At 39.1% G+C, this 15,723-nt stretch overlaps 1 protein-coding gene across 1 annotated transcript in view; it reads left to right on the top strand.

Moving 5' to 3' along the window:
* The first annotated feature begins 57 nt into the window (after positions 1–57).
* TOGARAM1 (TOG array regulator of axonemal microtubules 1) overlaps positions 58–15,723 on the top strand; it is an 85,331-nt gene continuing 69,665 nt past the window's right edge. The window contains 1 exon segment of the mRNA XM_024743436.1: positions 58–2,265. Within this exon segment, the coding sequence (XP_024599204.1) occupies positions 220–2,265 (2,046 nt within the window). The 5' untranslated portion in view covers positions 58–219.

Below are 15,723 nucleotides of genomic sequence, written 5' to 3' on the forward strand. Positions count from 1 at the left end.
TGGTCACGTGGTGCCCCTGGTTACGCCCGGAGGCAGCTGCGGGGTCTGTGGCTCAGACGGGGGCCATTTTGCCGAAGGCAGTCTCCTGGAGCTGGGGGCTTAAGCTGTTCTTTTTCCTCCTCTGCAGCTTGAGGCTTGGAGAAGAATAGGAACGCTGGGCTCCATCGAGCCCTTCGGAGATGATGGTTTCCTACAGGCTCCGCCACTTGACGACCCTTCATGGCGGCTGCGCCCTTCGCGCTGCTCCCGCTGCCGCCCCTTCCAGCCCTCTGTGCCTATCGCCTCCAGAGCCGCAGTCGTCCTCCCGCCCCAGAGACTGATGATAGATGAGGTGGGGGCGCCATGAGAGGCGAGAAAAACTACTGCTGCCGTGGAGCTGCCGGAGACCACGGTTCCTGCCCCCCGACACCTTCGCCTCTGGCCTCGACCCTCTTGATGCCCGCGGAGGCAATTTCAAGTAATTGGTCTGGGTCTGGAGGTGGTTTGTCAGGGGGAGATGAAGAGGAGACTCGGCTCCTTCAACAACTCCGGACCGCGCCGGATCCTTCCGAGGCCTTTCAGGCTTTACAGGCTGCTTTGCCGCGCCGGGGCGGTAGACTTGGCTTCCCCCGACGAAAGGAAGCATTGTATCGGGCCGTGGGCCGAGTGCTTGTGGAAGGAGGTAGTGATGAGAAGCGACTCTGCTTGCAGCTCCTCTCGGACGTTCTTCGGGGTCAGGGGGAGGCAGGCCAGTTGGAAGAGGCCTTTAGCCTAGCACTTCTGCCTCAGCTAGTTGTCTCCTTACGAGAAGAGAATCCAGCCCTGCGGAAAGATGCGCTGCAGATCCTGCACGTGTGTCTGAAACGTAGTTCTGGACAGGTGCTGAGACTGCTTATACAACAAGGACTGGAAAGTACCGATGCCCGGCTTAGAGCTTCCACGGCACTACTGTTCCCTATCTTGCTTACTCCTGAGGATTTGTTGCTCCGCCTAGATCTTACCGAGGTGATAATATCCTTAGCCCGAAAGCTTGGCGGTCAGGAGATAGAAGAAGAATCTGAGACAGCCTTCTCTGCACTTCAACAAATTGGGGAACGTCTTGGCCAAGAGAGGTTTCAGTCATATATCTCTCGCCTGCCTTCTGCCCTGAGGAGACACTACAATCGCCGCCTGGAGTCCCAGTTTGGAAGTCAGGTTCCTTATTATTTGGAACTTGAAGCCTCTGGGTTTCCTGAAGATCCCCTTCCCAGTGCAGTGCCTCTCTCCAACAGCAACCTTAAATTTGGGATTATTCCTCAGGAGCTGCATTCAAGGTTGTTAGATCAGGAAGACTATAAGAACCGGACTCAGGCTATTGAGGAGCTAAAACAGGTGATGGGACGCTTTAACCCTAGTTCCACCTCTCATTCTAGCCTCGTCGGTTTCATTAGTTTGATGTATAATTTGTTAGACGATTCTAACTTCAAAGTGGTCCATGGCACACTTCAAGTCCTGCGTTTACTGGTTGTTCGTCTTGGAGAGCAGGTACAACAGTTCTTGGGACCAGTTATAGCAGCTTCTGTCAAAGTGCTGACAGACAACAAGTTGGTGATCAAACAAGAATACATGCAAATCTTCCTCAAGCTAATGAAGGAAGTAGGTCCTCAACAGGTGCTTTGCTTACTCCTGGAACATCTCAAACATAAGCATTCCAGAGTGAGAGAGGAAGTGGTGAACATTTGCATCTGCTCCCTCCTGACCTATCCCAGTGAGGATTTTGACTTATCCAAACTGTCTTTTGATCTTGCTCCAGCTCTTGTAGATAGCAAACGCAGGGTACGCCAAGCAGCTCTTGAAGCCTTTGCTGTGTTGGCATCATCAATGGGCTCAGGTAAAACCAGCATCCTTTTCAAAGCTGTGGATACTGTTGAGCTGCAAGATAACGGAGATGGAGTGATGAATGCTGTGCAGGCCAGATTGGCTAGGAAAACCCTCCCAAAGTTAACAGAACAGGGATTTGTGGAGTATGCAGTACTCATGCCATCATCTGCCCAGGGTAGATCAAGCCATTTGGCACATGGAGCAGATACAGACTGGCTTTTGGCGGGTAACAGAACTCAGAGTGCACACTGTCACTGTGGTGACCACACAAGTGATAGCATGCAAATTTATGGATCTTATAGTCCAACTATCTGTACTCGAAGGGTACTAAGTGCAGGAAAAGGAAAAAATAAATTACCATGGGAAAATGAGCAGCCTGGAGTCACGGGAGAAAACCAGACCTCCAATTCAAAGGATATAGAACAGGTATGCATCTTCCCTAATTTCCTTGAGTTGAAGCAATGAAAGAATTTAAAATGAAAGTATGCTTGTAGTAACTTAAAGGTGAGGCTCCTTGAGGGCTGTATGCTTTGTTTTTAAGTCAATTTGCTGATGTATCTATTATAATGAGACAGGTTTGGTAGGTTAGGTAGATTTCCTGCTTGATTGATTGGATTAAATTTGAGGCACAATTTGATATAGACAATGCTTGGATTTCAGTTTTGGCCTGTCACTTTGGCATATCAGTTATCTCATTCATATAACAAACACTGAATACCTGGTAGGTGCCAGATAAAGAGCCAAGTTCTGGGAAGGAAGATGAGACCAGTTCTGCAGAGTTTAGGGAAAAGGTCAGACCTATAAACAGGCCGTTACAAATTTGTTAAGTGCTAAAATAGAAATATAAAGGGTCCTGTGGGAATACTGAAAATAGAAAAAATAATTCCACTGGAAAAGTAAAAAAAAAACCTTCCAGTAAGATATATCTGAACTGAGATTTTTTTCCTCAAGTTTTTATTTTGAAATTTTCAAATCTGTAGGTTACTTAAAAGAATAGTACAGCGAATATTCATATGCTTCATCTGTATTTACCACATTACCATCTATAATGAGATGAACTTTACATGACATCACCTCATGAGGCATGTAATATCAGGTGTCCCACTATTGGTGATGCTAAGTTTTATCACTTGGTTAAGGTGGTGATAGCCATATCACTCCATTGCAAAGGTTTACTTTCCTCTTTATAATTAGTACATGATCTGCAGGATGATACTTTGAGACATTATGGATATGTCAACGACCTTCCACCCCTGTTGTTAGCATCCACTAATGATCCTTACCTATATATTTATTACCTTGGGAACTACAAAAAAGGGTGACACTTCTGAAAATTCTAATGCTCCTTCTGTATTTGTTACCTGGCATTCTTTTTTATTTTATGTGTAATAATTAAATACATTAGTATTCCTTTTGATGCTAAAATTGATTTGACCAGTGGCTGGCTCCTGTGTCCTTTCTCATGACTCTTTAGTCTTTGAACACTTCCTTAACTTAAACATAATATGATGCCCAGCCTTACCTTGTATTTTTCTTGCTCCAGACCTGGAATCAACCTTTTTTCCAAGAGCCCAAGAACTGCTTTTTTTCGTGGAGAGTGGAATTTTAAAACCAAAGTCTGGGTATAGATGTGCTCACTGCTATTGCTTATCATTATGCATTGGTCCTTTCAGTGGATAGAACCAGGGAATACCTTTATTTATTTATTTATTTATTTTAATTTTATTTACTTTTTGGCTGCATTGGGTCTTCGTTGCTGCGCGTGGCCTGTCTCTAGTTGCGACGAGAAGGGGCTACTCTTTATTGCGGTGCGCAGGCTTCTCATTGTGGTGGCTTGTTGTGGAGCACGGGCTCTAGGGCGTGCGGGCTTCAGTAGTTGTGGCGCATGGGCTCAGTAGTTGTGGCTCATGGGCTCTAGAGCGCAGGCCCGGTATTTGTGGCACACGGGCTTAGTTGTTACAAGGCATGTGGGGTCTCTCTGGACCAGGGATCGAAACTGTCTGCGCTGCATTGGCAGGGGGGGTCTTTTTTTTTTTTTTTTTTTTTGCGGTACGCGGGCCTCTCACTGTTGGGGCCTCTCCCGTTGCGGAGCACAGGCTCCGGACGCGCAGGCTCAGCGGCCATGGCTCACAGGCCCAGCCGCTCCGCGGCATGTGGGATCTTCCCAGACCGGGGCACGAACCCGCGTCCCCTGCGTCGGCAGGCGGACTCTCAACCACTACGCCACCAGGGAAGCCCGGCAGGCGGATTCTTAACCACTGTACCACCAGGCAAGTCCCAATACCTTTTTTATTTTTTAAAAACAAATTCATACTGATACCTCCAATTCAAATCCAGCACTACAAGGTTCTTACTCATCTTCCTTTAGTCCATATTTGTATCTCCCTTCTCCCACAGTATAACTCTGGTCCCCAATATCAGTTATATTTATTCATATGCTGTATCCTACAGTACACAAAATATAATTATTACACCAGTAATACAACAACTGACTACCTACTAAATAAAGTTCAAGATTTCTTTGCAGTTGTTTTTATGCTTAGAATTATCCAACAGTCATATGGTCAAACTTTTCTTAAATTAATTAGTTTATAGGTGATTATAATCGAAACGGTATGATAAAAGATGAATAGGAATTTGCTAAGTGTGGATGCATCCTGGTGAATTTCAGACTGAAAATATATATGTTCAGAGACACCGAATTATAAAAGGGCTTAGTGAGTTAATAAAAAGTGCTGAATTTCTAAACAGCTGAAACAATGAGTTTGGTGGGAAGCAACAGAAGATGAAACTAGAAATGTAGGCAAGGACCAAGTATGGAGATCATTTTTGTAAATAAGTAGTTCGTGCCTTTCTCAGAATGGATGGAGGAGAACTGTGTTCTCTCTTGTTCCTTTTAATTCTAAAATTTTTCATTTTTATTTTAAATAATTTTTCCGTATTTACATAATTTAGTCATATGGTTTTTCTCATGTATTTCTCATATAACTACCGGGCAACGAATGATTTTCTGTAAGCATTTATTTTAACACTGCTTGTTATGTGTCAAATCTAAAATGTTAGTGTAGGGAGTTCTCTGGCAGTCCAGTAGTTAGGACTTAGTGCTTTCATTGCCGTGGCTCGGGTTCAATCCCTGGTTGGGGAACTAAGATCCCACAAGCTGGGACTTCCCTGGTGGTGTAGTGGTGGAGAGTCCGTCTGCCAATGCAGGGGACACGGGTTCAACCAGGACTTCCCCTGGTTGGGGAAGATCCCACATGCCGCAGAGCAACTAAGCCTGTGCGCCACAACTACTGAGCCTGCACTCTAGAGCCCACAAGCCACAACTCCTGAGCCTGTGTGCCACAACTACTGAAGCCCACATGCCTAGAGCCCATGGTCCACGAAAAGAGAAGCCACCACAGTGAGTAGCCCGCACACCACAACAAAGAGTAGCCCCTGCTCGCCGCAACTAGAGAAAGCCCATTCACAGCAATGAAGTCCCAACACAGCCAAAAATAAATTAAAAAAAAAAAAAAAGATCCCAGAAGCTGCGTGGTGTGGCCTAAAAAAAGAAAAACTTAATGTATTAAGATTCTAATGCTGGCTAAAGCACCAAGAATCTGAAAATTAACACATTTCTGAAATTCTAGTGTAGATATATATTGCATTTTTTTGTTTGTTTTTTGCGGTACGCGGGCCTCTCACTGTTGTGGCCTCTCCCGTTGCGGAGCACAGGCACAGGCTCCGGCTCCGGATGTGCAGGCCCAGCGGCCATGGCTCACGGGCCCAGCCGCTCTGCGGCATGTGGGATCTTCCTCGACCGGGACACAAACCCGTGTCCCCTGCATCGGCAGGCGGACTCCTAACCACTGCGCCACCAGGGAAGCCCGATATATATTGCTTTTGAAAGAAGTTATGGTGAAATTAAAAATTATCCCAGAAATTAAGTTATACAGTTGTCCTTCAGTATCTGAGGGAGATTGGTGTCAGGACACCCAAGCATACCAAAATCCGCAGATGCTGAAGTCCCTTATGTAAAATGGCATATTTTAGTTGTATATAACCTCCTCCTGTATGCTTTAAATCATTTAAAGATTACTTATAGTATCTAATACAATGTAAATGCTGTATAAATAGTTGTAAATGCTATGTATTGCCAAGGAATGGAAAATTCAAGTTTTGCTTTTTGGAACTTTCTGGAATTTTTTTTTTTAAAAAAACGTTTCCCATCCACTGTTGGTTGAATCTGTGGATGTAGAACCCACCAATTTGGAGGGCTGACTGTACTTTCTGGATCAGAAATGGTCTGTAGAAGAACTACATTGGAAATTATCTTAATGGAGGACATGGATTAAATATTTAAATATTTTTATGTGTGCAGTTTTTTAAAGTACATATATTTTTAAAAAATTAATAAATACTATATTTTCAAGCAGATGAATAGAGCACAGAGAATTTTTAGGACAGTGAAATTATTTTGTATGATACTACAATGATGGATATTGGTCATGGATATATTTCTCCAAACCCATAGAATGTACAACACCAAAAGTAAACCCTAATATAAATCTATGGGTTTTAGATGATAATGATGTGTCAGTGTAGGTTCATCATTTGTAACAAATGTACCACTCTGATAGGGATGGTGTTAGGGGAGGGTGGGTATCTGCTATATGTGTGGGTGTGAGTAGGGGATATATGGGAACTCCCTGTGCTTTCAATTTTGCTGTGAACCTAAAACTGCTCTAAAATATAGAGGAGGAGAGGGAGGTAAAGAGAGAAAACTCAAATTTGAATGAGGTAACAAAATGCATAATAAATCCATGAATAGCAAGACCCAAAAAAGTGGAAGTTAATTTGGGGGAAAATGAGCTTTAGGTAGAGGAAGATAGAACACTCAGCTTAGTTTGTTGAAGACCACTATTCAAGAGACAAGGAAAGAACTAGAGATGTAGAACTTGGAAGTCCCATATTGAGAAGTAATTGTTGAAACTGTGAGATTGGAGGGGCTCTCCAATGAAGGGCATTTAGAGTAAGAGCAGAGTGCTTAAGATTCAATTTTAGCCTACAGGCCCATTTCAGGAATAGCAGTAGGAGATAGAACCATACAAGGCAGAGAAAGAGTGCCTAAGAGTTGGAAGAGAACCAAGAAAGAACAAAGGTTTTAGAAGTGAAGTAAAGAAAGTGTTTCATGAAGTACATCAGTACTGTTAAATGCAGGAGAGATTGAGGAGAATTAAATCTGAAAAAGCATGATTTGTTCTTATAGATTCAGCCTGCTACTTGTAAAATAGGTTTTGAAGGTACTTTTCTCATAATTTTATCTTTCTTAATTTCCTCTTAATAATTCTTCTGATTGTAAAAAATTATAGTGCTTATTATAGAAAATTTGGAAAATATAAAAAGGCACAAAGAAGAAATTTAAAATTTTCAGCAATCTCACTAATGAGGCCTCTTGTGAATATTTTATTGCCTGTTCTTCAAGTATCATTTCAATTTATTTCTACAAATGTAGATTATTTTTACCATACACAAACGTCTCCCCCTTTCACTAACTTTACCATGAATGTTTTTTTCTTGAAAATAAATAATTTGTAGTAGGATTTTTATTGGCTGTTTAATATTAGATCCTATAATATAAGTCTGTTTAGCTGTTCTCTTACTTTTGAATATTTAGGCTTTTTAATTCTGTTTTTATTTCCACCATTTAGTTGATTATTTTTGTGCCCTGACATATAGACTGATAACCAGATTCCTGTGGTATTCTGGTTATCAGAAACTTTGCATCTCTTTCTGTGCTTCTATGACTTTTAATGGTTTAGTGGGGTCCGGTAATCAGGCATCATTAGCCGGCTGCCGTGTTAGCTATATTTTTCCTAACAGATTTCTCTACAACGTATTAAGAGTTAGAGTAACCTAGACTGAAAAGTAAGGAGCATACGTGCTTTATGTGTATGTAGTTACTAGGTCTGTAGCTTTTTCAAGGTAGAAGATTTGGTTATTGGAAGGTAATTGGGACATGGACGAAAGTGGTTTTAGACCAAATTTAAAAGTTTATGAGATGAATTGATAAGGAAATACAGGCAGTAAGCATTTACTGAACATCTTTTTGATCATCCACTATGTGTGAAGCCAAGTTCGAGCTTATAGATTACTCTTTAAAGCACCACCTAGCATTTTTTTCCTCTGTTGGTATTTAGCACGTGAGCCATGTCTTCCTTCTTCTCCATGATGGTAAAGCACTGTGCTGATAGGGACTGTTTTTGTTTGTTTGTTTATATAGCAGTACTAACATAGTGCTGTGCCTACAATCAGTATCAACAAATATCTGTTAAGTGAGAAAATAGAATCTAAGTGTTTGAGGGTGAAAGAAAAGACCAAGCAAGGTATGGCAGGATGTAGTGGGATGAGTTATTACTGTTTTATTTTTAAATAGGAATCATCCGATTTGAAAGAAGCAGAGAAAGAAGCCACCAGTGACTTCAACTTGGCTACTCTGTCCTGTACTGTGGTAGATTTTAGATTTGCAAGGAACATATGATTTGATCCCTGTAATCATATTTGAGAATCAAATTTGAGAGAGAAAGGCAAGGAATTAATGTCCCTAAATACTGAGTGAGTCAAGAACACAGGTATATAGAGAGGTTAGCTTTGGAATAGAGGCAGAAGTCTTTTCTTCTAGAACTGGAGGAAAAATAAAAGGAAGATGACTTAGGATTCAGAAAAATTTTGAGACAGCAAAATTTTTTTTGAAGTCGAAAGGAAGACATGAGCTCTGGAATAGTGCTTATCGAATTTTAATGTGCATATGAATTACCTCAGTATCTTGTTAAAATACAGATTCTGGTTCAGTTTGGGAGGGGTTCTGAGACTACATGTCTAGTAAGCTTCTAGGTATTGCTGCTGCTGCTGATTTGTGATTCACATTTTGAGGGCAGGGCTCTAATATTAGGTTTCCATATTCTGGTACACTAAGAGGCAAGCTGAGAATGGAAAATAGAGGATCAGGGATTTGAAGAATGTGGGAAAGATTTAGAATACTTAATGTGACAAATTTAAACGTAATAGAAAATCCCAAATTATTAAGTTGCACTAATGTATTTGGTGTGAACTTAATCCTAGAAATTGAAATTTTCCTTGGATAGTACATCGTTTCCAGTAAGTAGTCTTTAATTTTCTTTTAAAAATATGATTGAAGGGCTTCCCTGGTGGCACAGTGGTTAAGAATCTGCCTGTCAATGCAGGGGACACAGGTTCAAGCCCTGGTCCAGGAAGATCCCACATGCTGTGGAGCAGCTAAGCCCGTGAGCCACAACTACTGAACCTGTGCTCTAGAGCCCATGAACCACAACTACTGAGCCCATGTGCCACAACTACTGAAGCCCGTGTGCCTAGAGCCTGTGCTCCGCAGCAAGAGAAGCCACCACAATGAGAAGCCCAATTTTGGCCAACTGCGTGGTTTGCAGGATCTTAGTTTCCCGACCAGGAATTGAACCTCCAGCCAGGGCAGTGAAAGCGCCAAGTCCTAACCACTGGACCACCAGGGAATTCCAAAAAAAACTTTTATTTTTAATGCTTGTCAAAATCATGAGTAACCCCAAAGCATATTTATTCTCAGAGTAAACAATCTATTTTAAAACTTAAAAATAATTAAAAAATAAGTTTTTAAAACTAAACCTTAGGGCTTCCCTGGTGGCGCAGTGGTTGAGAGTCCGCCTGCCGATGCAGGGGACATGGGTTCGTGCCCCGGTCCGGGAAGATCCCACATGCCACGGAGTAGCTGGGCGAGTGAGCCATGGCCGCTGAGCCTGCGCATCCGGAGCCTGTGCTCCGCAACGGGAGAGGCCACAACAGTGAGAGGTCCGTGTACCACAAAAATAAATAAAATAATAAATAAAATAAAAATAAACCTTAAAAAGCATATTAAATAAGACAATGTATGTATTATATTGATTATACGATCTAAAACAAAAGCCATAACAATTCCCTTGATAAATGGACGAAACATACCCATTTCCTTGTATACATATTTTTATTGCCCTGTAACTTTTTAACCTAAGGCAGCATCAGCTATATATATTAAATATAACCTTACCCAAAGACACCAACTTTTGTTTCCTCACAGACATAAAACTAAAAGTCATGTAACCAAGAACTGTCTTTTTATTCTCTCCATGAGTATATATATCCTTTTCATAATGATTTTTTTTTTTTCATAATGATTTAAGTGGCAAAAATAAACATGCATTTGTCATCATCCAAAGGCATTTATATATACTTTAACCTGTTTATTTGATGGTTATCCTGTAATGTATAATAGACAAGGGTAAATTTAACATGGGGAACTATATTTAATATCCTGTGGTAAATGATAATGGAAAAGAATATATATATGTGTAACTGAGTCACTTTGCTATACAGCAGAAATTAACATAACATTGTAAATCAACTATACTTCAATAAAAATTTTTTTAAAGTATTGTGATCAGTGATTTGCATTTTTATCTTAATTAGAAATTAGGTTTTAAAGATTTTTCATTAATTCAGTTTTTTTGGGGGTTTCTTTGTGATACACGGGCCTCTCACTGTTGTGGCCTCTCCCTTTGCGGAGCACAGGCTCCGGACGCGCAGGCTCAGTGGCCATGGCTCACGGGCCCAGCTGCTCCGCAGCATGCAGGATCTTCCCAGACCGGGGCACGAACCCGTGTCCCCTGCATCGGCAGGTGCACTCTCAACCACTGCGCCACCAGGGAAGCCCCAGTTTTTTGTTTTTTTCCCCAGTTTTGTATTATTCTAAAATCTTAAAGTTAACTGAGTCTAGAAATTATAATGTAAGCTAATGTATTAAGCATTATAAGATTTATGGCATTATAAGAATTGATGCCTTTTAATTAAGATATTATCTATTATAAAATTTAATTGAACACATGATTTTACAATTTTATATTTTGAAAATGAGTGATGTTAATGTATCCAACCAGTGAAACCAGTAGAGGAAATTTAAGAAATTTAAGTTAATTAGGCGTTTCCTGAGAGGATGAGTTCAAGTTTGCACAAACAATTATATCATACTGATATTATTTATTTATTTATTTTTTGGCTGCATGAGGTCTTAGTTGCAGGACGTGGGATCTTTCATTGGGGTGCACGGGATCTTTCATTTTGGCGCATGGACTTCTCTCTAGTGGCATGGGCTCAGTAGTTGCCCTGTGGCATGTGGGATCTTAGTTCCCTGACCAGGGATCGAGCTGGCATCCCCCGCATTGCAAGACGGATTCTTAATCACTGGACCACCAGGGAAGCCCCCTAATATTTTTACATGGTGATAAAATCTGGGCAAAGACAAAGAGCTGTTTTCAAATGAGTCTGATTTGTCCAAAGAGCCATCTTAAATAGAATTTTTATGTGAATTTTTTCTATACAAGTATATGCAGTGTATTAAAACTTTTAAGTTTAAGAACATTTTTTTTCCTTGTTCTTTAACCTAGTAATCAAGGTCATTAATTAAACCCACAGCTAGTCTGTGTTTTCCCTTGAATGTATAACTTTTGGCAAGACCATTTTTTCCCTTAAAGAGCCAGTACATTTAAATCTTAAAAAATCTTAAATTCTCTTTTTGGGTTTTACTTAGTTTAAGGTGATATAGGCAATTAACCTAGTAATAATGATTTTTATAAGCTAATTGGAACAAGAGTTTGTTCCAGTTGATATTATCCTGATTGATTAATATTGTGTAGAGCGAAACAAGATATACCAGTTTGCTCAAAAAATTTCATATTCATAAAATGGAAAATTTTTTTACTTTCTACATAACTTAGAGGATCTAATTATGATAAATCAATAGAATTTAAGGTAGAAGCAGGTGCCAATCTATTAAGAATATTGAGCAGCTAAAGAAACAAAAATATAATCAGATTCAGTAGGTTCATCAAGGAAGCATCATTGTTGAGTGTGTTGTTTCTAAATATATTTCCACAAATACTTTGAATTTCTTCACCTGAAGAACTGGAGTCCAGTTCCCCTCTCCCTGAATGTGTCTGGACTAACTGACTCACTTCTAACAAATAAAGTAGAAATGGTGGTGTGTGACTTCATAAACTAGGTCATAAAAAGGCATTTTAGCTTCCATCTTGGTTGCTCTCTTTCTCTGATCACTTGCTCTGGAGGAACTCAGCTGCTATGTTGTGAGCAGCCCTTTGGAGAGGCCCAGATGGCAAGGAACTGAGGCCTCCTACCAGTAGCCACCTGAGTGAACTTCAGTGATCCTTCAGTTTCAGTCAGGCCTTCAGTTGACAGCAGCCTAGCCAACATCTTGATTGCAGCCTCAGAGATATCTAAACCATCCAGTTAATAAGTTGCTTCCAAATGTCTGATCCATAGAGAGACAATTATGTTTGTTGTTTTAAGCTACTGTATTTTGGGATAACTCATTACACAGCAATAGATAGCTATTAGATTGAGAATTGTGGTTCCCAGGAATTTGGTGAGACTTTTTTTTTTCCCAATGTCCATATCCTTTACAATAATGGCATTAAATTTTCTTAGTTTTTAAAAGGCTAAACTTGCTTAAGGTTTGGAAAACTATTAAATATTGTGCTGTTTGGCTTTTGGAAGCCACCATTTTTCTAATTTATAATTAAGTTTCTTTACTGTCCTTTCTTTAGCTTTAGAATTCTAAAATAATGTCAATTTGCAGTTATTTATTTAGCAAAATCGAAGAAACTGACCGTTGAATGTTAAGGATTTTGTTTTCTTTATTTTTGGTGTAAGAATTTGATTTTTATAGATATTGTCAGGTATTGGGCCCATAATAAGTAAACATGAAAAAAACCTTAATTTTGGATAGAGGAAGAGGACTCTGGTTATTGGAGTACAGGAGCTCATATCCATACATTTACAAAACAAGCAAAAACAACATACCAATAAGGAAACGAGATTCCAGATTCCCTGTCAGCTGCCACCTGACAAGCAGACTGCTATCCAGCAGAAATCACCTGATAGACTATTAAATCAAAACCCATTTCCACCATTGATGCCATCTGTGTGGAAACTATTGTCCATGTGCCCAGTCAAAATCAGAACCAGAAACAGACTTTATCAAGAATCAGATCCACTGCAAGAGCCCTATTGCTCAGTGAGTTACGTGAGGAAAGGTTCACTGAGGACTCAACGGTCCAAGTCTCAGAAAAGGTACGCTTTGAGGCCATGTGTTTGATTCTCAAGTTAGGACCCAGAAGGGCAGTATATTACTGACACCTCCAGAAATAGACATCAAAGAGCAGTCAGAAGCATTTGGTTTGTTATTTTGCAATTTGTTTTCTTACATGAGAGAGAGTCAGCTAATAGGCTAAATCTAGGAAAAACCAGGAGTGAGAAAAGAGAAAAAAATTATTACAGACTAGACATAGTTAAGTCTTGTTTGCACATTTTGTGGGTAAACTGGTTAGCTGATACCTACAAAGAGTTCAGTCTGGGTATTCTGTTCTTATGTAGGAAGACTAAGGATATCAAAGAAACCATTTTAGTTGTTTTTAAAAAATACTTACTATGCAACAATCTTTCTAAGGTCTGCTAGTCTCCTTCCATCAGCACTGGTACTGTATGCTAGGTATGTACCATTTCCCTCATTGAAATTCCTTACTTATCAATATACAAAAAAAATTTGGAAGCAACCCAAATGTTCAATAGTAGGAGAATGGCATATCTAGTCAATGGAATATTATGCAGCCTTTAAACATGGTTTATGTCCTTAGACCTAGCAATTCCATTTTTAGTATTTCTGTAGAACTATATATTTCTCTTTATATATATTATATTTCTGTAGAGCATATAATGCACAAGGATATGTGCATAATCATGTTCACTACAAGATTGTAATAGTAAAAAGTTGTGACAAGGAAAATGTCCATCAGTTGGGAACTATGAGTCCAACCATAATGTGGAATACTGGGCAACAGTTAAAAAGAGTAAGAAGATTTGTACGGATTAACATGGAAGGATGTCTACAATATGCTGAGTACTAACTATGTGCCAGAGTAGTATACGATCTACTTTTGTTTCTTTTTAAAATTGCTTGTTGAAAAATGTACATATATTGAGAAAGAACTGTTAACAGAGTTTATCCACATGATTCTAGTGAAAAGGGTGCCAAAGAAGAATTTGACTTTTTATCTTTTTTTTTTTTTTACTATAAGTAGTTACTACTTTTTGTAATGAAAGTTTGTAGCACTTATGAGAGGTTTTAATAACATGGGAAATATGTTTATAATAATATTTCATTATAATGTTAAGTGCAAAACTGGGGTATAAAACTTGTTGTATATGGTATCACAACTCTGTTTTCTTAAAGGTTGCATAGAAAATGATTTGAAAAAACACACAAAGATGTTTCAGAAGGTGACTTTGGAGGTAATTGGAAGGTAATTGGAATAAACTTTTTTAATGGCCACCATTAAGGGACAAGGTTGGAGTCCAGGGAAAACCAGAAAGAACTGGTAGAATATGAATAGGTCCAAACCTGGAGGCCAGAGGTTAAGATAAATTTAGTACAAGCTCAATAAAGGCAGGAGTGTAGGTGGCTTCTGAGAGAATTAGCTATTAAAAAGTCTTTTCCTGATAATTTGCTACTAACTATACCAAAGTGGAATTAAAACTATTTTTGTAATGGAACTTCCCTGGCAGTCTAGTGGTTAAGACTCTGTGTTCCCAATGCAGGGGGCATGGGTTCTTTCCCTGGTCAGGGAACTAAAAGCCCACATACAGCCAAAAAAGAAAGAAAAAAACAACAACTATTTTTGTGATGTCCTTAACATACCTTGCCAAAAGCTGAACTAAGATGTGTTAGGTCAAAGAAATGTTTTTATGAAAAATATATAAGCAATCAAGTGTAAAGGTTAAGAGATAATAAACAGCAAGATTAAAATAGTAGATAAGACTATGTGAATTTCAAATCATTGTTAATATTAAATGTGAAACCTTTTATAACAGTTTCATTTACTGTAAGAAATTAAGTGAATTAAATTTTAAGATATTAACTTCAAAGACTTAAAACTCAGTTCCATTTTCCTGAGTATAAAGTGCTCTAAACAGACTGCTTCATATTTTGTAAATTTAGCTCACAACATTTTCAAAATATATGTGTACTTTTCTTTTCTATGCTAACTCATTTCCCTTTCCCTTTATTTTTTTGTTTAGTCCCATCAAAGCTTATCCTGATGAAAATCATTTGCTTTTAAGAGAGACCAAAAGAGACCTCTCATGTTAATAATAATTGGTGTGTCTACAGTCTGCTTTCAAATATTTGCAGATTTTTCTACAGCAAAATGTAATTCCTGACTTCTAGATTCTTGAAAGTGACAGATTCACAGACACATTCTCCACTGCTACCACTGCCCCCATTATCTCCACCCCACCACCACTACCACTAGCTGTTGTATTCACTGTCATACATATTCATGTTCTGTTCTCTAAGCAGAAATTAATTATGGAGTAATTCTAATGTAAGTGTATTCCATACTGGAGAATTATTTCTGGATTACTCATGATTTTAACTGGGTTAGTATACCTTCTTCTAATGTATCTAATCAAAAGTTGACTGTAATTGGTTTCATTTTTATTCCATTGTGTCCTTTTCATACTGCCTTCTATATAATCAGTCACAGAAATTATAACATTGGATTTTGAGAAAGTAAAGTCAGGCCTTTTTTAGCTGAGGCATTCATTATTTCTCACTGGTGTTTTGGGATTAATTTTTGAAGGAGTTAACAGGTTTTTCACAAAATTTGATGAGGAATAAGAAGTTACTTGAGGTATATTTAGTAGTTTATAGTCTTAATCTTGTAATAGTCAAGTGGCTAAGAGGTTTTCAAATAGATGTATCTTTAATTTTATTGTATTTCATTG

The sequence above is a fragment of the Neophocaena asiaeorientalis genome, unplaced genomic scaffold, assembly GCF_003031525.2.
Source record: "Neophocaena asiaeorientalis asiaeorientalis breed wild unplaced genomic scaffold, Neophocaena_asiaeorientalis_V1.1 scaffold107, whole genome shotgun sequence".
NCBI lineage: Eukaryota > Metazoa > Chordata > Mammalia > Artiodactyla > Phocoenidae > Neophocaena > Neophocaena asiaeorientalis.